Source organism: Lygodium microphyllum, chromosome 2 (assembly GCF_053477565.2).
Source record: "Lygodium microphyllum isolate KBCC chromosome 2, Lygodium_microphyllum_v1.1.10, whole genome shotgun sequence".
Lineage (NCBI taxonomy): Eukaryota > Viridiplantae > Streptophyta > Polypodiopsida > Schizaeales > Lygodiaceae > Lygodium > Lygodium microphyllum.
In genome coordinates, this window is record NC_141136.1 from 136,891,529 (window position 1) to 136,915,269 (window position 23,741).

The following is a 23,741-nucleotide window of genomic DNA, read 5'->3' on the forward strand; positions in this document are numbered from 1 at the left end:
CCCTTATTGTTGCTGCTCTTCGAGAAAGATTGTCCCTACATCATAGAAAGAATCTCACTATCTGTAGATCTCTATCACAATGAGATGGTGACCCTCCTTGCATGCATTGCTGCATAGATTGAGTCTCCAAAAAAGTCAACGAGGAAGGCTTCAGCAGCATCCTGTAGTGCAAGGAGGGCCTGGGCAATCCACCGATCAAGTTGATCCACACTTGAACTATCGGGGAAGTGCCCCCTGCTATTTCTAATCAGTATGTTTTATATTGTCTCTCGCACCACCTTTTGGAATGTAGCCTTTGGTATGAAGAGGTGTGTGGTCTTCTAAATATTACCAGTGATCAGATTGACTTGAAATTTTAGATGTGGACTCTTCTAGGATACAACAACCATCCAAACAAAATTGGCCCTATCAGAAGCCTTGGCCAAAGGCTCTCGTTTAGGGCTCCACATGTGAGCCTTCAACCAGGTGTCCCAGGAGGCTTCTAATGGAGCCAATTTTTTAGTTTTCATGAGTTCTTATGATGCCTGGCACATAGGTGAAGTTTCACTAGATTCTACTTATAAAATTGGCAATTAAATCTTTTTTTGGAAAATGCATTAACTGCATTACACTTCTCTAAGAACAAAAAAAATTCACCAAGTATGCGTACTTGCGTATGAAATATATTCTTGTCTAAACTACATGCAACATTGGAAACTTAAAAATTCACTAAATGTAAATCATGGAAAAAATAGAATATTATATATCGGATATAGTATTGCCAAACCATAAAATATAGTAAAGATCCAAGTACAACTGTTCATCGATGTGTGCGTGATTGCACATAAAATTTATCCTTAATGAAACTACTTGCAAAATTGGAAACTTAAAAATTCACAAAATGTAAGTCATAGAAAAAATAGAATATCACGTATCAGATATAGCATGATGAAACCACAAAATACACAATAGATAGTACATCGTACCAAGTATAACTAGAGCGAGTCAAAATTTAGCTCCGTCGAGTGCTATTAAATACTTGAAGGTCTACTGGAAGGATAACCAGAAACTAAGCTCCATAAAATCTACAAGCAAACTTGAGCTAAACATAGATCCGTTTACAAGGTAGCTTCTCAGAGCATGTTGTTGACATTAAGATTAAATGCATCTTTCTTGTTGTGAATCCTACGAACAAGAATCAAATCTATGGGCTTAATAGTGATACATCAAGCATGAATGGCTAGAAGTTGACCATCACTCATGAGATCAATCAAGTAGCTTTCAATTGCCTCTTGGAGAGCAAGCAAGGCTTGGCTTGACCATCGCCCCACATTCCTTGCGTGGTTCCTTGAAAAGAACTCGTGATGATGCCCTGACTACAAATCTTCTAGTATTTCTTGCACCAACCTAGAGAATGGTGCCTTAGGAATAATTAAGTTGGAAATCCTCTGGAATTTCCTTATCTCACCTAGAGAAGTTGTGCCTAGTCTCCATCTTTGCTTCTTATGTGTTGGAGGAGGTGTATTACCAGGTGGAGTAGTAGTGGGAGCTAGAGCAACTAGAGCACGTGAACCACCATTTCTAGACAATGGTGGATCATTATTCTGGATAGATAGGCTATCGTTATTGACCACACTAGGCCCACCATTGTTGGCCACAATAGCACTACCATTTTTAACTGTAGTAAGGCCACCATTGTCGACCACCAAGGGGCTATTATCACTCACAATACGCTCACTAGATTCAGAAGAGTGTTGAGCTCTTGCACTTACATGCACCTTCTTGATAGGAAGCTTGGAAATGTAGTATAAATGAACTTTAAATTTACTTCAATATAAATAAACTTTAAAAGCAATTTAGTATAAATTAACTTTCAAATTTATTATAGAATAAATGAACTTCTCTCTCTCTCTCTCTCTCTCTCTCTCTCTCTCTCTCTCTCTCTCTCTCTCTCTCTCTCTCTCTCTCTCTCTCTCTCTCTCCTACCACCCTCTCATACCCCTCTCTCTCTAGGCTAGTGAATCTTTCAAGGCTTCAAATTTTCAAATCTTTGTCTTAGGATTTCAAAATTGGCTTTTCATAATTTAAATTTAATTTTCTGAAAGTTTCATATCTTGTATCTATAGTCAAATAAAGGACTCAAGTATAGATAACCTTAAACTTCACTCTCTAAGATAAGCATTGCTACATTGTCTCTTCTCCCAAGAAGTGTGGTTTAAGATTAATAGACCCAAAAGATAGAGCGATCAATATCAAAACTTTGAAAAACATAGTTTCAACCTTTGAAATTTAAAACAAAATTTACAAATTTCTCTTTTAGCCAAATTCAAATAGACAAACTATCTAAAGCTTAAGATAGGAGTGTTAAAGATATCTCATGTTTAAGATAGGAGTATTGATGAGTCATATCCTTAGTACCTGTACTCTCTCTTGGACTCTAAATGCATCAAACTTGTACTCTTTATCTAGGTCTCCATTTCTTGCCATCCCTCTCTTGGGTTGCCAACCATTCTGCATGGTGTTGTCGTCTAGCTGTGTTGTTTTCATATCTTGCTTTGCTCACTTCATATATTGCCCTACTTATAGATTCTGCATGAGAGGTCTTGGACTTCTTCTTTTTTTCCTCGTATCGTATCTCTAATCTCCTATACCACCATTGGAATAATTGCCTCATAGAATTGGAATCATTGATGCCACCTCCATTATCAATTGCCTTTTGAAAAGCACAGCGAGCTTGCCAGTGAGACCGTTTCATGCCTTGAGTTAACCATACTACTACACTCCCTTAATGTGCAAAGTATGGACCATATGCCTCAAGTATATGCTACATAAGAAAGGAAGATTAGAAACACAAACTAATTTGCAATGATGATATATTTTTGTAATGGTGACAATATTGACCATGTAGTGTGTTATGTTATTTGAAGTCCATGCCCCTACCATAGAGTTGTGAAATTTAGCAACTACATCTTTAAATGTGTTAGCATCACTAACCCTAACCTCAACTTTTGTAAGAGAGCTACTAATTTATATAGGTGTATCCACACTTCTGCCTTTGCAATCCTCGTTCTTCCCCCATTGCTCCGATCTGAAACAACAAGATGCAACTTTTTCCTTGCTTCGTACTTCTCTAGTTGTTTCACAAGTATATTGCCTTCCTCATCTGGAGGTGGAGATACAAATTTCCTAGCCTTGGGTCCATTAAAGCATGGTTTGCAAGGGATGTTTCCACTCTTGTTCGATTTTTTCTCATCCTTTTTTACTTCTAATTGGCCCCCATGCAATCCAACTTCAAAGTGGACTTGTCCCACCTTCGTGCATGTAGCATCAGCTTCTAATACAAGCTATATCTTGCATGTGAAACATACATATTCATATACTAGCTTCTCAACTATTCTAACCAAACAATGCAATGTGCAAAAATGAACCCCTGTCAATGGTATTTTCAAAATAGGATGCTAGTTTGGATCCACTCGAACTAGCATTGTTTCTCATGACTTTCTGATCACGTATGGGAAACTACAAGTACTTCATGGTCCTCCTTTGGTACTTCAAATGCTGCAAGCCACCATATTCCATTCTCTGATTGCACACTGAAGTATATAAGATGGTTTTCATTGGTGTCGAGATCCAATGCTCGATTCATAAGTGTTATACTCACACGTTCAAGTTTTTGCCCCTTGATAATCTCACTCTTGTCAAGTTTGAGTATAAACTTAAGCTTGCCTCTACATTCTTCCAAAGACATAATGTAGAACTTGACCATAGCCACCTACACCCTACATATATCCAATACAAAGTTGTTGGGTGCATTCAATACAAAGGTAACTTCTTTGGAACCATACTTTAGTATATGTGTGAATTCCAAATGTGTAGGCTCACGAATCAATTCTAAAACTTTCTCATTTTGTTTTTTTCAAGCCTTCTTCACATGAAATGGTTTTGGCAAAGACACTACTCGCAAACCTACTTAAAACCTATATCCAATTTTTGATAAAGCATATTGTATGACTCAGAACTTAGACCCACATTGTCACATAATCCCTTAGCATCTATAGCAGTAAACAAGTTGCTTACATCCCTAAGATGTTCACTTGTGATACCATCCACAATATCCTTGAATTTACAATTTTCCAATGCATTTTTTACCATATCCTTACTAAGGACTTTAGCAATAGTGTCATTCTCTACATGAGGAAACATATTTCTAATTGTAGCAAATTGAGCATATATCCGTCTATGATATTGTCCACTTTCTTTGGTTAATTGGTGAATTGGTTTAACTAATCGGATGCACTGACGTGCTTCTTTGGTTTTTAAAGTGGGCCCAATCTCCAAAGTTTTTATAAGCTTCCTCTTTAAGTTTCTATTCTCCTTTTCCAACTCCATAATTTTAGATTGTAACTCAATATTCTATACCTGTGTAGCATGCATAGCATCTTCAATTATAGATATCACTTGTTGTAGGCTTTGGTTCTCCCTATTTGGATTTGCTTGATTGTAGAAGATATCTTATTATAACATTATTTTGGAATCTCTTTTTAGAGACAGAGATGAGAGAAACCCCTTAAGAAGCAAAAAAAAGAGTCCATATTTCTCCTAATGTATGGTATAGTAAACCTCCTTCATATGCACAATTGAGAGTTTTTGGATGATGTGAGATATTTTTCCATATTCTCAAAGACAAGCGCAACAAGTTGGATCTAAAGTCTCTCAAATGCATCTTTCTTGGATATGGTAATGCTAGTAAGATGGGCTATCATCCTTGGGATCTATAGACTATGAAAGTTATATGTAGCCATGATGTTGTGTTTCATGAGAATAAGGTGCATAAGAAACTTTAGGTGATTGAGGTGCACAAGGTGATGTTTTAGGGGGAACATCTTATTACTATATAGCCAACCCTCGTTAGATAGTCTACAATTATTATTGATGCTCTAGTGGCACGGGATCTACTTGTTGTGCAAGATCGTGTTGATGATGTAGACAAAGAGAATAGGATATACTAATTTCACATCCAATTTTGTGATGCTCTACTACAGCCTTACATCCTCTTGAGGGTTATGATCCCTCTATGGATTATGTCACGGGTACAAACTTTTCTAAGCTTCTTATTTATGAGCAAGCTATATGCACATGTGACAATTCTTCTTGCGAGAGGGCTATGTAGTCTGAGTTTGACTCATTGCAAAAAAACCATACTTGGGATTTTATTTCCTTGCCTAGTGAAAAACATGCATTGCCATGCAAGTGAGTGTATAAGCTAAAGACCACCCCTAGTTGCACTAAGCCAGCATATAAGACCCATTTGGTTGTAAAGGGTTATAAACAAGAAAATGGAGTTGAGTTTGAAAAGATCTTCTCTCATGTGCTAGTCAAAATGATTGAGTAGGTACCTCGGGAATGGTATCACAAATTTGATGTATTTCTACATTAATTGTCTTACTCCCATAGCGCTATGGATCCACATCTTTACAGAAGAAGGCCCATGATAGTAGCCTTATCATTTTGGTACTCTATGCTGATGATATACTGATTGGTGGGGGGGCTCATGCTAAGTTGGATGCTCTAAAGACTCAGCTCAAGAGGAGCTTTGAGATAAAGTACACGGGGCATGCTTCTCATATACTTGATATGAGTATTATACACAATCGCTCTAGGGGGTCTCCTCTACTTGTCTCGCAGGAGTGCATTCATAGGATCCTTGACTGGTTCTATATGCAATATCATAGGTCCACAAGCAACGCTTTACCTTCTCATGTGAAGGTCAGTCAAACCAGAGATATTGTCCCTAGTCAAAAGGCCAAGATGGCCAAGATTTTGTATGTATCCACAATGGATAGCTTGATGTATGCTATGATAGCCATTAGACTAGATGTAGCATTTGTAGTCGAAGTTGTGGCTCATTACATGGTGGCATCAAGCTAGCAACCTTAGGGAATAGCATTTACATTGGGAGTTGTGGCTTGCTACATGGCAACACCTTGACTAAAAACATTGGGATGCCATGAAGGGTGTCATGGGATACCTTGAGGGCACTGCAGACGTGTCTTTGCTATGGCAGCCAAGATATTGGAGTTGTTGACTATACTAGCTCAAATTATGCATGACATATAAATATCTCTAGCTATGTTGTCACATGTGCTGGAGGTGTCGTTTCTTGGATGTCTAGGGTGCAAAAATGCACTACCTTGTCTACTACCAAGGTTGAGCATATTGCAGCCAGCACTAAGGCTTGTAAGGAGGCCCTATGGTTAGGCCATCAGTTGTAGACCTTGGTATTACTTCTATGACTTCTACTTTACATTTGGATTCAATGAGTACAATCTAGTTAGCACGTGTAATCTAGTCTTTCACGTGAAAACTAAGCACATTGAGGTGTGATATCACTTCATCATATAGGTGATTGAGTATAAGCACATCGAGCTTATTAAGATCTCTACATATCAAAATCCTATTGATCTGCTTAGTAATAGTCTCTTAGTGGAATGTTATGCTTTCCTTAGGAAGATGATGGGTATAGGATGAGATTATATATTTCCTCATCCAATGTACTCATATGTACACATTGTTTTCTCCTCACTCCAGGTACATTCACCTTTAAGTGGATACAAATCAAAATTGTACTTATCTAGTCACTAAAAGTCTCCCATTGGAATATTATACCTTCCTTATAAAGATGATGGACATAGGATGAGATTATGTATTTTCTCATCCAATTGTATTCATATGTACATATTGTACTTTTATCCTCACTCCAAGTACATTCACCTTTAAGTGGAAGGTTGTTGGGGGTTAAAGTTTGCTTGTACCTAGCCGCTTATATTTACTCAATGCATGCACACATGTATACTGCAAGTGGCGGTCGCGTAACTATCATCTTTATTCCTTATTCTTTACTATGATAGAATAATAAAAGGAATGTAGGTCACACATTATGACTACTGGAGTTCCCACACACCGGTCTTGCTCTCTTGAGTTCAAACCTCTATAGGCATTACTTTTACTTTACTTGTGCTCTTCTCTCTCTCTCTCTCTTGCTCACCCCTTTCAATAATCACCACATCTTCTTGAAAATTATACAAATCATCAATAAAAAACAAACATTTTTTAGTGGCTTATCTCAAGGTTGAGTGACATTGTATCATAATTCAATTTCTTTGATGTTATAAACAAACAATCTATTTAGATTGTATATAAATAATCTTCAAACAAGAACAAATACCACGCACACCATAAGAACCTATCACTACCCATGCCTAAAATTCTTGGAAGCATTGCTACAATTGTTGTATAGAGAAGGTAAGGCCTATGACACAAGGTAAAGTGTTAAGAAGGTCAAATTATAGTCACTATTTTTAATTGTTTGAACTAGAATCAATCACATGTTGCTCTCAAGAGTAGGTGGCAAGCCATAGGAGACCAAAGCTTGAAGAAGACATAAGTAAAAGAAGAATCTCTTGAATATTTCAAAATGCAAAAATTCCAAGAGTAGACAATACCACTTTTGTAGCCTTAACAATTCCAAAAGAAATTCAAGAACTATCGATTACAAATATCCTAACTTCTTCAAGCAATACTTGGCTTCCACCTTAATAGCAACCAATTTCCTTGAGAGGAGCTACAAACTACTTCATTAATAACTTAAGTCTTCACTACCACACTTAGCACTTCTTCAACAACACTTTCATCAACATCAAGGCTTTGCACTTCAATTATCTTAACACTTAGTATTTATTGTGTGCACTTGGGTGTATGAACCAATATCAAGATCCAAGTTCACTATCTTTAATTGGCATTAAATTCTTGTATACTTCCATTTCAATCCATGTAAGTCTAAGGTCATGGTTATATGGCACTCTTCTATTTTATTTATTCAAAAAAAGAATGAAAAGCATATGTGGGTCATGGGCATTACATAGCACCTACCAGGGGTTTCAAGTTAGGTACGATCAACAGTCTCTATTAGTCGTTAACCCCATAGCCCATCTCTTCAACCTCCTCCACATATATATAAGGCACACCATGTGCAATATGTACTTAGGGAGTGTTGACTTGCCTACAGTTAGGCATGTCATCCCTCAATAACACATATATCTTCTTTACACCCTATTCACTACAATGTCATGAAGTCAAACTACTAAAATCAAGGTGAAAAAGGCATTTCAAAAAGGAATATAGTACTCATACCAATTTCCAATTGCATTGGCCGTCTGTCCACCACTAGTGAGGAGAACCATGTCCTTCAAGCACAAAACTTTATCTTCTTCATAAACTTCTTTTCCTTGATAACAAAAAAATTTAATATCCCTCAATGAGCATTTCCTTGTCTTATTAACAACCACCAACAAATATTGTTTGCACCATAATCTATATATGAATTGGATCCTCAAGTGTAGGAGATCACTAGGCTTGCTTTTAGTTGCTAGCACTTCCCTTATGAAGTGAAGAAATGTAACATTTTACTTACAGGTACAAAAATTTGTGGAGAACCTTGAACCATCACCTCTACTTCTATGACAAATCTTTGGCCTTCTACATCCCACAATCCACTCTAATTCTTCAGGTTTCACCCAACAAGGAAAGACCACCAACCAAGTGTACCATAGAGAGAGAGAGAGAGAGAGAGAGAGAGAGAGAGAGAGAGAGAGAGAGAGAGAGAGAGAGAGAGAGAGAGTGTGTGTGTGTGTGTGTGTGTGTGTGTGTGTGTGTGTGTGTGTGTGTGATGTGATTGTGAGAGTTTGAGGCAATTGGAGAGTAAAGCTCTCTCTTGCATTCCATAGATCTCATTGTCTTCTTCTTCCCCTGTGGGATTGTAAAGGAGAGGATTCTTCTCCTCTTTTGCTTACCTAAATCCTCTTAGTGGCTTGGAGTGGAACACAATGATGGTAGATTGAGAGCTTGGTACATGAAGTGCATACATTTGAATCAATAGGCCATATACCACTCCCTTCAAAGATTTACTACAATGAGAAAGTGAGTAATAGGTGAGCCTACTACAAACTTTGAGTCCTTTCTTATTTCTTTGCTTTCAAGGGATTGAAAGAGAGAGACAAAGACATAGAGAGAGAGAGAGAGAGAGAAGCTTTGCGGCTCAAAGCTAGAGTACAATCCAATTGAGTCAGAGGTAGTCAATCCTTAGGAAAGTTGAGCTTTTGAGATAATAAGCACATCCATCCAATGTTCCATTGTTGAGCTCTCATGGAGGTTAATACGGATTCCAATGAACACCTTTTGGATGATGTTACTTACCATTTGGATTTTTGTGGGGTGGAGGTAATGTGATAAAAATATAGATAGGGAGGTGTTGGGATGCACTAAAGGTTATGTACAGTGAGATAGAGGGATGCAGTGGAGGTGAAGGATAATTAGCTTGAGGGGAGGTGCTCCAATTAAGGTGTTACCAGTCAAAATCATATCAACAGTGAACACCTTGAGTGAATCTAATACAATCAAGGCAAACTAATGCCCACCTTGAGTGGAAGTGATGGAAAGTGATGTGATGGTGATGAATGTATATCTTCCTAGATTGTAATCTTTGCCTTCCATTCAGTACAATTGACATGATCATCACCTTGAGCGGAAGTAATGCATAATTACCTTGAATGGAGATTATCCAATCAAGGTGATCGTTATCAATCAAGGTGAGTGGAGGTAATAGATGATGATCACCTTGAGTGGAGGTGGTCTAGTCAAGGTGATGCAATGTAGTGAAGGTGAAGAAGTGTAGCCAAGGTAATGACCAGCTTGAGTGGAGGTGATGAGGGTGTGGGTAGTCAAGGTGATGTCCAATCAAGGTGAAGCCAATCGAGGTGATGGTGATCACCTAGAGTAGAGATGATGTGTGATTACCTTAAGAGGAGGTGGTCCAATCAAGGTGGTGGAAGGGTAGTCAAGGTGATGATCATCTTGAGTGGATGTGAAGAGATGTAGTGGAGATAATATGATAAAGGTGATAAGTTTGAGTAGAATTGGTGTAGCAGAAGTGATCTAATCAAGGTGATGATAGGCAATAGTCAAGGCGATCACTAGAAATCTAAAATATCCTATTCGAGTTCAAATGACCCCTATATGACTAATAGTGCTTAACACGTAACCCTTATGTGTAGCACTTCATGTTTGCAATCACAAGACCTTTTTTAGCAAAAATTTCCCCCTCAAAATGAGTAATCAAGGTGATGATATTTGGGTTTTTTTTTTAGCTCAACAAGTTAGGTAGTGCTTTCGATGGATGTAGACCTTTGTCTCCAAGATGTCCCCTACATGTATTTGCACCCTCGAAAGTGTGTTGAGGTCATTTTTAGAGGCAAAATGCTAGTAGTCAAGGTGATGATTGATGCCAATTGAGGTGATGATGAGAAACCTCTCTAAAATTGGACGAAGACAATGTTTAAACTCTATGTGTATGCACAACAATGAGAGCTAGTCTTCAAGTTATCAAGAACTTTGTTTTGTCCCCAAATATGTGTCATGGTTGAGACTTATAGTTTTAACAATAGTAATCTAGTTTGTTTGAGTATGTAATTGAGGTGATCATTTTGATGCTCAAACCTACACAACGCTTAACCAAGGTGCTACAAATGTGTGTGGCCCTTCCCTAGATGGTAAGCATAATGTTTCTCCATCCAAGAGCATAAAATAGATAAAATTTTGAGCATTAAAACCAGTAATCAAGGTGATGGAAAATTCCACCTGAGGTGATGATGAGGGCAATCAAAATGAGAACATCAATTATGTCCGGCCAACCTAGTGCTTAGTCTACCACAATAGAGCTTACTCTCTAAATGTTATGTATGTGTTTCCATTGTCAAAAGAAAAATTAATGAGTGCTTGAGCATAAAAACCATCAGTCCCTAGTGCTTGGGCTGCCTATAGAGCTTACTCTCTAAATGTCATGTATAGTGTTTCCAAGCTCAAAAGAAAAAATAATGAATGTTTGGGTATAAAAATCATCAATCAAGGTGATGCAAAATGCACTCCTACTTCACATAAGAGTGATTGCAATTTATTCAAACGAGTGTATGCACATGAAGTGATTGCAATACACTCCTACTTCACACAAGAGTGATCACAATGCATTCAAATGAGCATATGCACCTGAAGTTCCCTAATCTATTGCATGCACACATTATGTAGCACAATGATGCTCAAAACAAGCTTTAAGAATAGCATGACATGATGCTCAAATTTGTATTCTTCCCTTCATACTTTACAAGTAAAGTACGATACGAAGTGGTTCAATCCATTCAAGCAAGCAAAACATAATATGTGTTCAATATTCTCAATTTAGTATAAGATTGAGATGAGTCTTTTAATGATTTTAAAGCAATTTTTAGATGAAAAAGAAAAGAATACAGAACGTATACTCTCCTACTCTCTACTCATTCATCCATTAAGCCAATCTCATTCTAACTTGTCATTTCTATTTAATTTGTGTCTCGGAGTAGAAGAATTTTCTATATTTAATAGTAGATGACTCAACACTTTCAAGGGTCTCTCAAGTTCCTACTCTACCACAATAGGTTGTCCTAAAATAGCCATGCGTGTTTTTGATAAGCCATGTCTTCTCTAATCAAAGAGCAATCAAGCTCAATCCTTTTGACTATATATAGCCTCCTATTCCTACACTCAATGAGGATATGAGCAACAACTCAAGAGATAGGATTGTGTCCTTGGTCGTGGAAACAAGACCCAAAACATTGGGCTTGCACACAATAGATGGAACTTTTATGGGCTCTTAGCTTTCAAGAGTTTCCCTTCTCTCAATGGTCTAGGCTACCTTTCATATAGCCAATCATATTTCATCTACACCTCTCTACTCAATCCTCGTGAACAAAAGAAGGTATAAATGATTCAAAGGTCTTATAGACACCTTTCTTATTGTAGTCTCATTGAGAATAAAAAGGTTGATGGTCATACAATTCAAATGTGGTCTCCTCAAGATCTCAAGCCACTAATCTCAACTAATCGCTTTCCTTTAAGTACCAAGAAAAAAGATAAGCAATAGCAAATAAGAACCTTCTCCTTCCCAGTCCCTAAATCTCTCCCTCACTCTTACTCTCTTGCTCTTGGGTAAGCAATGGAAGTTGTGCACCATGTTATGTGCAAATGAGATGAAAAATAAAAATAAAAAGAAAAGTAAGAGCTCTCTCTCTCTCTCTCTCTCTCTCTCTCTCTCTCTCTCTCTCTCTCTCTCTCTCTCTCTCTCTCTCTCTCTCTCTCTCTCTCTCTCTCTCTCTCTCTCTCTCTCTCTCTCTCTCTCTCTCTCTCTCTCTCTCTCTCTCTCTCTCAAGCTTTGGCTACGATGAAAGCAAGAAGAAAGAGATGGAAGTAAGAGCTCAAAAGTTTGGACACATAAGAATTAGAGATTCTATTCATTTTATGCCTCACACAGGGTTTCTTGGGTCGGTAGCACAACATTTGGCCTCTCTCAAGCCTAGTCATCTCATTTACATGCCCATCACTTTCTAGTTTTCACATGACAAACAAACTTACCTGTGAATCCACATGCCTAGTGGGTCATTTATGCATGTGTTAATAGAGATTGAAAATACAATAACTCTAGGAGATATTACGCTTCGCACAAGAGTGAGACCAACTCTTGGATTTTTACAAAAATACAACACCAAGATGCAATAAAATCTAGCTATCTAAATGAAATGTCATGCTAGGAGATTTCTAGTGCTAGGATATTACAATATTTCGAAAATTTTTACACCCTTTCAGTATGAACTAGGTTCATTCTTCTCTCCACGGGCCCTTGGTTGGCCTTTACTGACTCCTTTGTCCATACTTTGATTGCTTTAACATTGGGCCTTGAGTCCAAGCATAGTGATCACACCACAAATGTGCACAAATGGGCCTAGAATTTTATTCGTAGTATGCAATTTCCCTAGCCCTAAAGTGCCCCTAGAATGTTTGCACTAACTTTCTCGAAACCAAAGATTGTGACCAATAATGCGTCCTCAATGTCCAAGGATATAGTAGGTTTGGTCCTCCCACTTTGGGCTAGATTCTTAAGATCTATAGACTCCTTAGATTTAGGCCCTTCATGCTTTTAATGTACCTAGACAATTCTTGTGTTTGGATGAGCATAAGCAATGCAAGGTGGTGTGGCAAGATAGCCAGCTGGCTAGGGTTGTTAGGGAAAGCAACAAGATCACATGTACAGCCAACTGAACATGGCAATGTAGGTCATGGCAATGGTAGCAATTCCCCTCAAACAATTTGTGTAGAATGTTTATTGTTTACAACTAACTTCAACCAAGTTGTTTGTTGCTTTTCTCAAATGGGACATCAATGTCTATGATGCAATGAAACCACTAAAAGAAGACTAAATTTTAATTACCAAATCAAGACATGATACTTTTATTTCTTAATGATTGGGTTGCACATTAGGAAAGGTAGCATAAACATGACTACTAGTAGGGTAGCCATAAAAAGCCATAAAGGTGATCACCATCAACATCAAAGTGAAAGCAACATCCAAGGGATTAGGGAGGAAGGGCAAGGAGCAAGCTCTCAAGTGAGTTTTTTTTTTTGGGCATCCCCCTATTTTTATTCCAAATATTGCATTTATTCCACCCTTTGCTATAACCACCACTATGATCATCTTCTCCTCCTCCTCCTCTTTCTACACCACCACCTCCTCCTTCACTACCATCTCTCTCTCTCTCTCTCTCTCTCTCTCTCTCTCTCTCTCTCTCTCTCTCTCTCTCTCTCTCTCTCTCTCTCTCTCTCTCTCTCTCTCTCTCTCTCTCTCTCTCTCTCTCTCTCTCTCTCTCTCTCTCTCTCTCTCTCTCTCTCTCTCTCTCTCTCTCTCTCTCTCTCTCTCTCTCTCTCTCTCTCTCTAGTGGCTACTCTAATGGTAAACCACTCATTTTATTGACCCATTGACTCAAGTTCAAGTCTCCCTTTTTCTACACCTATACTAAAATTTGACCATGTAGAATGTAGAAGTTGAACATAAGACCTTCTAGTCACCATGCATTCAATTCAACCAATTCTCTCTCTAAACTCCTTCTCCATGCCCTTCACTTCACCAACTCCTTGTGGCATAAATTTGTTAGTTACTTATTTGCAATTCCTTTTAAACGCATGTACATCAATATGCATGCCTATATAGGTAAATACATATAAGTTAACATATGAATGAAGAATAAGTCTGTAAGTATTCAAATACACTTTCAATTGGTTTTAGATTTTGGGTGATGAGAGACGGAGAGAGAGAGAATTTGACAAAATCTGGGTCAATAGAAATCGTGTGAGTGGTGAAACTTTCATTTTCTACTAAAAGACTATGTATAAAATACTTGCTTTTTGTATGGGGTGGTTACACAATTGATGATTATAAATATTTTCTTGCATTTTCAAATATGAAGTACCAATGTTTGCTATTGTCATCCATTCCAAACGCTCAAAGGCACACCATAGTGTAAGTGTTTGTATGGAAGATATGCTTTCCCTTCTATAGCACAATCTATAGATCCCAATAATTGCATGTTGAGTTCTTTGTGATGTCACATTGTAACACTCTTGTAAGGCGCTTTAGTTGAGTGACTATTATTTTGAAAACCTTGTGTTTTAGGGCTTTGATTGTGATATGGCCCTTCATAGTTCCATCTAGATCCAACATTAAACCTATCATTTTACTTACATCCTACATGACACCCTGCTAATATACGTGCCCACCCCCAAGTGGCTTGCAAAATGGGTGCAAGAGAAAGTGGTGTATTGTATGATGACTCAAAATCTACAAATGAATTAATAATATCACTAATAAGATTCTCGCTCCAAAAGCTCGCTTCTCGCATACACTTAGATCAAGGGATCAAGTTTTGCATCTTCTTCTTCTTATGATCGTACTAGTTTGCAAAGAGCGGTAAGGAGTAAGTCTTCATCCATGAGCTGGAAAGTTCATGAGATCGAGGCAAATTGAAATGTTTGTGGTGAAGAAAATTGGAGGCAAATGGAAATAAAGTGAATAGTTGTCATGGATAGGATAGTTAGGTGACTTTGTGGAATCTGAGTATTGATTCATACTTGGTCTCTTGAAGCCGTACCTTGTACAATGTCTATTTAATTATTGAAAATCTAGATTTGAGGGTCTCTTTCACCTTTGGGGTTCTTTTTTCTTTTTGTTTGGGTGTGCAAACTAGGACCTTGTAGTTTGGTATTAGAGCCAATTCTCAACAACGAGCAAGGAACAATTGGAGTTGAAGTATTCCAAATTTTTTCATTCTCATCTCCAAGTTATAAGAATACCTTTTTTTAGTATAGAGACTTTGTATGAAGAGCTCATGATGCAAGTAGAGACAACACATGGCAATGTAGTTAACATGCTTGGAGGCTATGTCATTTTGCCAAGAGATCATCATTTTTCAAAGCTAAAGGTCTTCTTCAAAGAATGAGTGTTTCACATGTAAGCAAGCAACGTTTGTTGCTAATAATTTCCCTAAGGAGCCTTACTCGAAATATAAGACTTCCAAGGTAGGAGTCAAGACTGTAAAGGTAGCCTCAACCCCATGCATCATGACTTTTACTCTTTGGTTGGGCACCCTTAGGAACAAGTGGGTAACTCTCCCTTAGGCTGTCATGGTTTTGTGCCCATGCCAATGATAGTCAAATACCACCTACTACCTTGTTGTGCACATGGTGGAGCACCTTAAAATTTGATCCATGACAAGTTTGTTGAGAACTAGCATCTCTAAATAATGCTCTATGGTTTCATGGACTTGGTGGATCATAACTCATATATTGGTCCTCATCCAAGATGCATCTTGTTAATTAGTGCAAACTTTGCACATTGTTGCACTTTTGGTGGCTTGAACTTAGTGAGTGGTGGTTATTTCTCATATCTAAATGAAGTGGTCAATTCGAAAGGGTGGATGTGCTATGATGATGTATGTGCAAGAGCTTGAGAAGAAATCTTCTTCTTTATAATAATAGTGAGATGTGGATGAGACAAGCTTGGGATTGCTCTCACCTTGCAATCATGGTTTAAATATTCCCATCTATTGACTATCTCTTGTTAGAAGTGGTGCAGCAATGGAAGCATATACAAGTGGTGTTGAAATAAATTGATGAACACAAGACAAAAGAACAAAAGGACAAAAGGACACTACAAAGGAAGAGAACTCAAAGATGTGCTTGGGAAATGGAATCCATATATCAAACACAAGAATGACGCGTACAACAATGAGTCACAAGCTACCTAGGCACCAGCACTAGCTCCTCTCTCTAACAGAAAGACCACTTGAAGAATGATGATGACAAAATGAGAGGAGGAGAAGCCACTTAATAAATAGGCCCAAAATATGCCAAATATGGTAGCTGGTCGGCCAACATTTAATGCTAATCGACTAGCATTTAATGCTAATCAACCAGCAATAAATATCTAAATAATCACTAAAATGATCACTATAAAATTTCTAAATTACCCAGTAATATTAGGCATATCCTAGACTCACACATGAGTTGACTAGACTGCTAACACTCTCTCTTAGATCATAGATGATCCGATACAATACAATGATACAATGATAATCATATACAATAAAGAACCACCTAAGTAGAACCATGGATACCCAAGTAGTGGGTGATCAAGCCACCACCAAGGTGTCTCGAAGAGAACTTGAGGTTAATGTCGATTGTACCAGCTCCTAAAAATAGAGAAGAGTCATAACAAATCTTAGTGTCTGTCAACAATGTCGTCTCACAGTAGCATACAAGACTATCCTATCAAAAATGCATCTAAACATATGTGGCCATGGATTCCCCGCCTCTGGCCAAGACCACCAGAGTGTCCCCTCACATGTGAGCTCAAGACTAGGAGCCAAGCCCGCTTTCTATCAAAAAATAGCCCATCATGAACTTGGATGTCAATCCATGCTCTAGGATTTGAACCTGTCAGCCTTCAGTCAATGCGTCAGGAACGTCACTCTCTGGAACCTGTGTACCTGTATACCTGTACAGATGAGGCTCGACATCCCCATCTCACCACCTTCTCACACTCTCTCTCTGGCACCGGAGAGTTGTGAGGGATAAGTGCATAACCTGAACTAGAAAGCATCAACAAAGGAAGGGGCAATCAAGCCCTTCCCATGGTCTGAAGAAGTGGATCCCTTTTGCACTACGAACTTCTCCTTAGCCAGAGAATCGGAGTCAGAGTCTAAGGAAGAGGATGACACATCGAAGGAGTTCGCATCCCGCTTCTTCTTCTTTCGTGAGGCTGCCAACTCCTTACAGTCCTTCCACAAGTGACCCTTCTTACCACAATGATAACATTGGGCCTTCAACTTCTTCTTTTGGTCACCCCTCTCTGAAGCTGTAAAGGCCTCATTGGAACCACCATAGTGAGATGAGAGTCTCCCCTGTAAACGCAAAGATGTCTCATGCTCAAGCAGCATCAAGGGCATATGTGTAAACCTCACAAGTGTAGAGGATGTATGCGCCCTCAAAGCATTCACCACTCCATCAAACTCCAGGGAGAGCTTATAGAGGACCATACCCACTAGATGTGCCTCTAGAAGGGCATACAACATGTATCGAAGTTGGTCATGTACCTATGTGACATAGAGCAAAAATGATTGAATAGTGTCCTTGGACTCAAACTTCATATGTTGAAGCTATCCATAAAGGGTCATAGCACGCGTGGAGGAAGGGGCCTTGTATAACATCTGAAGTTTCAACCATATTTCTAGTAATATCCTACAAGAGGTAACCGCTGGTAGAATTTCTTTAGAAATACACTGAAGCAATGTAGAATATACACGGGCATCATCAGAATCCCATGTAAGCACGGCCCGAATCCCATGTAAGCACGGCTTCCTCATGGTTATCCTCTTCAAAATCTTCGAGAAGAGGAAAAGGATGTTGAGGCCAAGGAATAGCTCCACATACAATGTACCAAAGCATTGAATGCAGCAAATTAACGATTGCATGCTAAAATCCAAGCGCAAGCTGAAAACACGTGGTTGGTCTGAAAAACACAAACCCGCTTAGCAAGGGAAAGAAAAGCCTATAATCAGTAGAAAAATCGCAATTGGAATTGAGATCCTACAATCTGATACCATGTTAAAAGTGACGCAACAATGAAAGCATAAACAAGTGCTAAAATAAATTGATGAACACAAGACAAAAGAACAAAGAACAAAAGGACACTACAAAGGAAGAGAAGTCAAAGATGTGCTTGGAAAATGGAATCAATATACCAAACATGAGAATGATACATACAACAATGAGTTACTAGCTACCTGGGCATCCACATTGGCTCCTCTCTCCAATAGAAAGACCACCTGAAGAATGAGGATGATAGAATGAGAGGAGGAGCCACTGAATTAATAGACTCAAAATATGCCAAATATGGCAACTGGTCAACCACCATTTAATGTTGTCCGACCAATAAATGCCTAAATAATCACTAAAATGACCACTATAAAATGCCCAAATTACAAAGTAATATCAAACATAGTCCAAATACACACATGAGCTGACTAGACTATTAACATCTCCACCCATCCAAGTTTCATTCTCCATTGGTGCTAGAGAGACTCAATCTAATTCAATTGTTTCCCCCATGTTGACTCAAAGCAATTTCAAGTAGCTTAGAAGATATTCAAAAAGGGAATCATCAAATGGGATGACATATGGAACCGCACAACAAAGGATTGGATGGAGCCTGAGCAAATTAAAATCAACTTTCACTTCAAGGATCACAAACTAGCACTAATTAGCAATCAATTTGCATCACAAGTGTAACCCCAAAGAATTTTGTTGGAAAGTAAACACACCCATCCTCCCAATTCCTCCTTTAACCCAATAACACACATCTTATTAACAAGCTAAATAAGAGATGGCACCTAGAGTGGAACACAAGGCAATGGAAATACAAATTCCAAAATGTCTAAGGTAGAATAATCCAAGGGAAAGTATCTTGTCTTCAATGTTTGACAATCCATAAGGCCCTCTTGACCAATGAAAGGACTCATAAAATAGGACTAGGAAATGGATTGTGCATAAGATGCATTTCCCATCATTTCATCGATTGTAAAGCTAACCACAACATTTTGATCTACCTATGTACTATTTCAACATGTTCACCCAATAGCCTCCAAGTATAAGGAACTACTATCGAGAGAAATATATGGGATCCCCCCTCCATTTGGAATTGGATTAGAAGACTCTTTCTCTAGAATATTTGGATTAATAGAAATAAAACACTATTTGAAATTTCCTTATTTGATCCTCTCGCTACCTTCAAATTTTACTTATGACTGTAGGTAAAACAAGAGGAAGATCTACTCAAACAACATGAATCTTGGCTGCATGAACGAGATTGCAAAGGAAAATGGAAAATGGAAGAATCCAATCAAAAATTGGACAATGCTCAAGCATTGATGGATGAATTTGAGGCAAAGATTGCTGCAAACAAAAATCTCCCAACCTGCACCAGACCTTTTTCCAAAAAGAAAAGACTCATGCTGCACTCTGAACTGCTACTACTCAGTTAAGTTATAAAGAAATTGAATGCTACCGCTATCCCAGACCCATTCCCCATTCCATACCTCGACAAAATTCTAGATGAGGTAGTTGGCCACAAAATGTATTCATTTGTGGATGGCTTCAACTGATACAATCAGGTCCAATGGCTCTCTCCAAAAGATCAATCCAATGCTACCTTCAAAACAACATGGAAAATACTTGTCTGTACTATGATATGGTTCAGTCTGAAGAATGATGTGGCTTCTTTCCAACAAGACATGCAAGAAATCTTCAGGCCCTACTTAACAGACTTCATATAGGTATTTCAGGATGACTTTAGTGTCTTCAACACAATACTCCTATACTTGCATCATATTCGGCTATGCTCCACTAGATGCCAAGAAGTAAGTTTCAGTCTTTAACTAATCATCTCTAGAATCCTCCATGACATGGTAGAATGAAAGGATACTGACCTGTTGCCAAAGATGGGTTAGTTTGAACTAGAAAGCTACAATTTTTTCATACCCAAATCCTTCTTACTTTTCAATATATTTTCAAATATTTTGCCCAAAAAAAAAGGATTGATATGCGTCCCATCATAGATCACGAATACATAGTTTGAGGAGGAGCCATGCCTTCAAAATTCATGTTAGACTTAGACTAACCAAGTCCCAAGTGCAATTTTAGGCTATCACTTACGCCAAAAACTATTTAGATGCTACCCCTAGGCCTTTAACTGTGAAGACCTTCCAAAGATCAAATATACAGGTACAATGCACACAAACTCGTCATGGATAAGCATTCAGAGCTCTGCATCCTTCCCCTAGTCAACAACACGAAAGTCGAGATTCAGATATGTTTTTAATATTCCAAGCATCAGATAAGCATGGATATGTTTTTAATATTCCAAGCATCAGATAAGCATTCAGAGCTCTGCATCCTTCCCCTAGTCAACAACACGTAAGTCGAGATTCATGATATGTTAAAAAGGCTGAAGAGGCCAAGCCAAGGAAGCATAAAAGACAATCAAAAATTTTGACATTGAAGACAGATATACAGCGGCATTTATGGTAATGAAAATTAAACCAATCAGTACAGTCATGGGACTGAACAGATGAACAAAGTTTTAAATTACCCATCTGTTTACACCTGTCTGACTGACTGAACACAATCAAGAGATCCAGGCACCTGCAAATCTCACAAGGCATCACTCCTTCATTTTGATATTCAGTCAAAGATTGATATTCAGTCAAAGATAGTCTCCGACCCTCCATTCATGCAAGCTATAGCAAAAACAGTCTGCTCAGCAGTCCTTATCATGAGTTTGGTCTTCCTTCACATCATGTGGGGCCACCCGCTGTCCTGAAGCCTCTTCAGCTGAAGCTTCCAGACTTGCTGTTGGCAGCTTGTAATCTGAGACTTTGCCAGCTAGTTGCTGCTCCTCAAAAATCTTCTTCAAAGACTCCCCTTGAGCTTCTATTCTCAACTGTAACTCCCTTTGAGCCTAAATAAAACCTTCCAAAGCTTCACCAACAATATTGTATACTTTCAGTAATGAATGGGACTGCAATAAACATTTGAAGGCTCACCTCAAGCTGTTCATGCAAGCGCTTCTGCATCTCCATTTGCATTTGAAGTGCTTCAGTTATTTGCAGGGTACTGCAGTATTTCATTCAACGGATAACAATTAGCCCATGTAGCAACAGACATGCTAATGATTATTAAACAGCGAGAAGACCTTCAGTCAGATGTAATTTCATATTCAAGTCACACAGGCATGCATAGAGGTCAAAACGAATGAGCTACTAACAAGACAACATCTGTAAAATATATGTGCAGTCTTCAGATGCCTAAGTTGATACAGATGCAAATATAAGTCCGAGTCATCAGATAGCTTACGTCTTCAAGTCTTGTACAAAAGCATCACTAGAACTATGCCTTCGTTCTGATTTACCTGCATCCAGTATCACATTATTTGCTTTGCAGGAGATTTAGAAACTGGATAGGATATATACATTACCAATACAGAATAAAACTCATCCTGCCAGGTGAAAGAATTTCAACTAGACTTTTTTGGCAGTCGCAACCTTCAGTTGAGTCGGTGGAGGCTGGAATAAACTTTGCCGTTCGATATTTCTGCCGACGTTCAAATTTTACTCATTGCATCATAAGCATAGCACTATCTAACGTCACAATTTCAGACTTCATGACATTTCAACAAACCTGCAAGTGGCTCTTTACATGGTAGATTGTGAGACCTTCCACATTCATGATTTTCAGAACTCCCTTAGGAGTAGCTCCTGAAATTTAAAAAGCCCATTAAGCAGATTACTAGAACAGGTAAAGAACAAATTCTACATCTGTGGAAGACTCTGGGAGCTTACTTTCAGCACCGCCAAGCTGGCTGACTGCTTCAACAAAACGCTCATGCAGCTCAGGTGTCCATCTAAGTCGAGGCTTACTGAGGGCTGGGCTATCCTGTGTTGCAGAAACAGGTTCGTACTGGAAGGTCCCAAAATTCTGCTGAGGATGTCCTGAGGGCATCAGTGAGGTCACTGCAGATGCCTCATTGACCTTTTTCAGTGACAACTGTGAATCAGAAATAGACTACCATTCTACTAATGAGATGATAAAGAGGACCTTGGATGGCCAAAGCTGTGTCTGAACTGTCACAAAAGTTTTAAAGAAAAGGGGTTGAGAAGATTCTATACCAAAGTTCCAACCTGCTGCCTTGGATTTTCACCCGTTTCCACTCCGAGAAGACTAGTCCAGCACTCTGCAAGTGAGTCTGGCTCCTCCCACGTCTCCAACTCACTCCGAGAGTTCCTACTCTGGCTTGCTGGCAACGCCTCGTTTGAATGTGAATTCTCATCTGCGAAATTCAGAAAGTCATGCAAAAGATCGTGTGTCTCCAGAAGGTGAGGCCTGCTCCGGTACTCCGAAGAGAGACCTGATTGTGCAGAGTTAGCAGGGAGAGTAACACAGAGGGACTTCGACTTGCGTGACTGGGAATAGAAGGAGAGGGTGATGGTGGGCCGAGTCTGCGAGACAGAGGACGAGGAGTGAAGGGAAGTGCAAAAGCCATATGAGGATGAGATGTTGGACATGGCAGCAGGGGAGTGTGGGTCAGGTGAAGGGGAAGGAGATGTCAAGGGGAGGGCCGGAACCGAGTCCATGTGCAGAGAATCTGGCAGGACAGGAGCAGATTGCAAAGAACTGGAGGGGACCAGGGATGGCTCAATATCCTGTAAAGTAGTGCCTGGTGGTGATGATGCGTGCCTCGTGTTTCTTGTGTCTTGAAGCAGAGCATCTGCATCTGACAGTGCCCTCTTATTATTGCCAGTCACACGCTCCTCCATCTTCTCCCTCTGTGCACCTCCTCCCTGTGAGATTAGCTGCCAATAAACGAATGAATAACGGTCCTCCTCTGTCTCTGAGAGGTATATCCTGTCTTCTTGCTGCCCTATGCCCTCTCTGTGGGCTTAGCTGCGACCATGCTGAATAAAGGTCCTCTTCCTGTCTCTGAGAGGAGATGTCCAGCTTTCTTGCTGCTCTATGCCCTGGAAGCCATCGGCCTGGTGTGTTTCAACACAGAAATACAGTGTTCAACACTGAAATACATCAAATTTTTCTGCAAAGGCCATCGTCTGATGTGCGATAACAATGAACAACGTCATTTTTTCTTTTCCTGCAAAGAACGCTGTCAGGCTTTGCTGCTGTTTTGCCCCTGTAATGGCCTTGATTTGCCCTGTAATTTTGTCCTTGACGTTATGCCCCTTACTGTAAGGTTACCTGGAGACTAAGATGCAGTACAAGAGGAGACCGTTCTCTTGGGTAGAGGCTGCCTCTCTGTTCGCAGCCGGAGAATTGCCCTAAATGGAGAAGCTATGGTGATGATGAGAGCTCATCTTGAGGAGAAGGTGACTACAGAGGTGGCGGGCCCTCAGTTCAATTCAGATTCCTCTCTCTCTCTCTCTCTCCCTGTGAAGGGTTGTACCCTATTTGCAAAATACCCCCAATAGTTTTGAAAGGTTATCCTTGTAAGGCTTACATTATTGGGCTAAACAACAAGGAGGAAAACGATAAGCCTAAACAGTTGGGAACTTTTGAGTGTGTGTGTGTGTGCGTCAAAGGGGGAAAGGAAGCCTCGATGAGACTCCTTGTTGCTCCTGGATTCCTGTGGGCCCAAGCCTCTTTTTGTGACGCCAAGAGGGTCGTCCCTCTCTCACCCATTAGCATTGCACCCATTCACACGTTAGCCCTCACCATACGCTCATCAA

At 39.3% G+C, this 23,741-nt stretch overlaps 1 protein-coding gene across 6 annotated transcripts; it reads right to left on the bottom strand.

The window, feature by feature from the left end:
• Window positions 1-20,479: 20,479 nt before the first annotated feature.
• Window positions 20,480-23,534, bottom strand: LOC148040369 (protein PHR1-LIKE 1-like). Of its 6 annotated transcripts, none has more exons than XM_087698901.1 (7): window positions 22,185-23,534; window positions 21,846-21,981; window positions 21,685-21,761; window positions 21,549-21,597; window positions 21,361-21,415; window positions 21,051-21,120; window positions 20,480-20,965 (listed from the first exon to the last, which is right to left on the bottom strand). In XM_087698901.1, the coding sequence occupies exons 1-7, from the start codon at window positions 22,818-22,820 to the stop codon at window positions 20,765-20,767; spliced, it is 1,224 nt and encodes a 407-aa protein (XP_087555027.1). In that variant the 5' UTR covers window positions 22,821-23,534; the 3' UTR covers window positions 20,480-20,764. The 6 variants fall into 6 exon arrangements, with proteins under 6 accessions (XP_087555027.1, XP_087555009.1, XP_087554992.1 ...); XM_087698883.1 differs by having other exon boundaries at window positions 21,846-22,035; XM_087698866.1 differs by having other exon boundaries at window positions 21,846-22,050.
• Between the last annotated feature and the right edge of the window lie 207 nt (window positions 23,535-23,741).

Excerpts from the sequence above, each read along its gene's own strand:
- LOC148040369 (XM_087698857.1), bottom strand. The coding sequence starts at position 22,820 with ATGGAGGAGCGTGTGACTGGCAATAATAAGAGGGCACTGTCAGATGCA. Across the intron at positions 21,416-21,548 it reads CTCCACCGACTCAACTGAAG|GTAAATCAGAACGAAGGCAT; the intron begins GTTGCGACTGCC and ends TACTGGATGCAG. Across the intron at positions 20,966-21,050 it reads GCTTGCATGAACAGCTTGAG|GCTCAAAGGGAGTTACAGTT; the intron begins GTGAGCCTTCAA and ends GGTTTTATTTAG.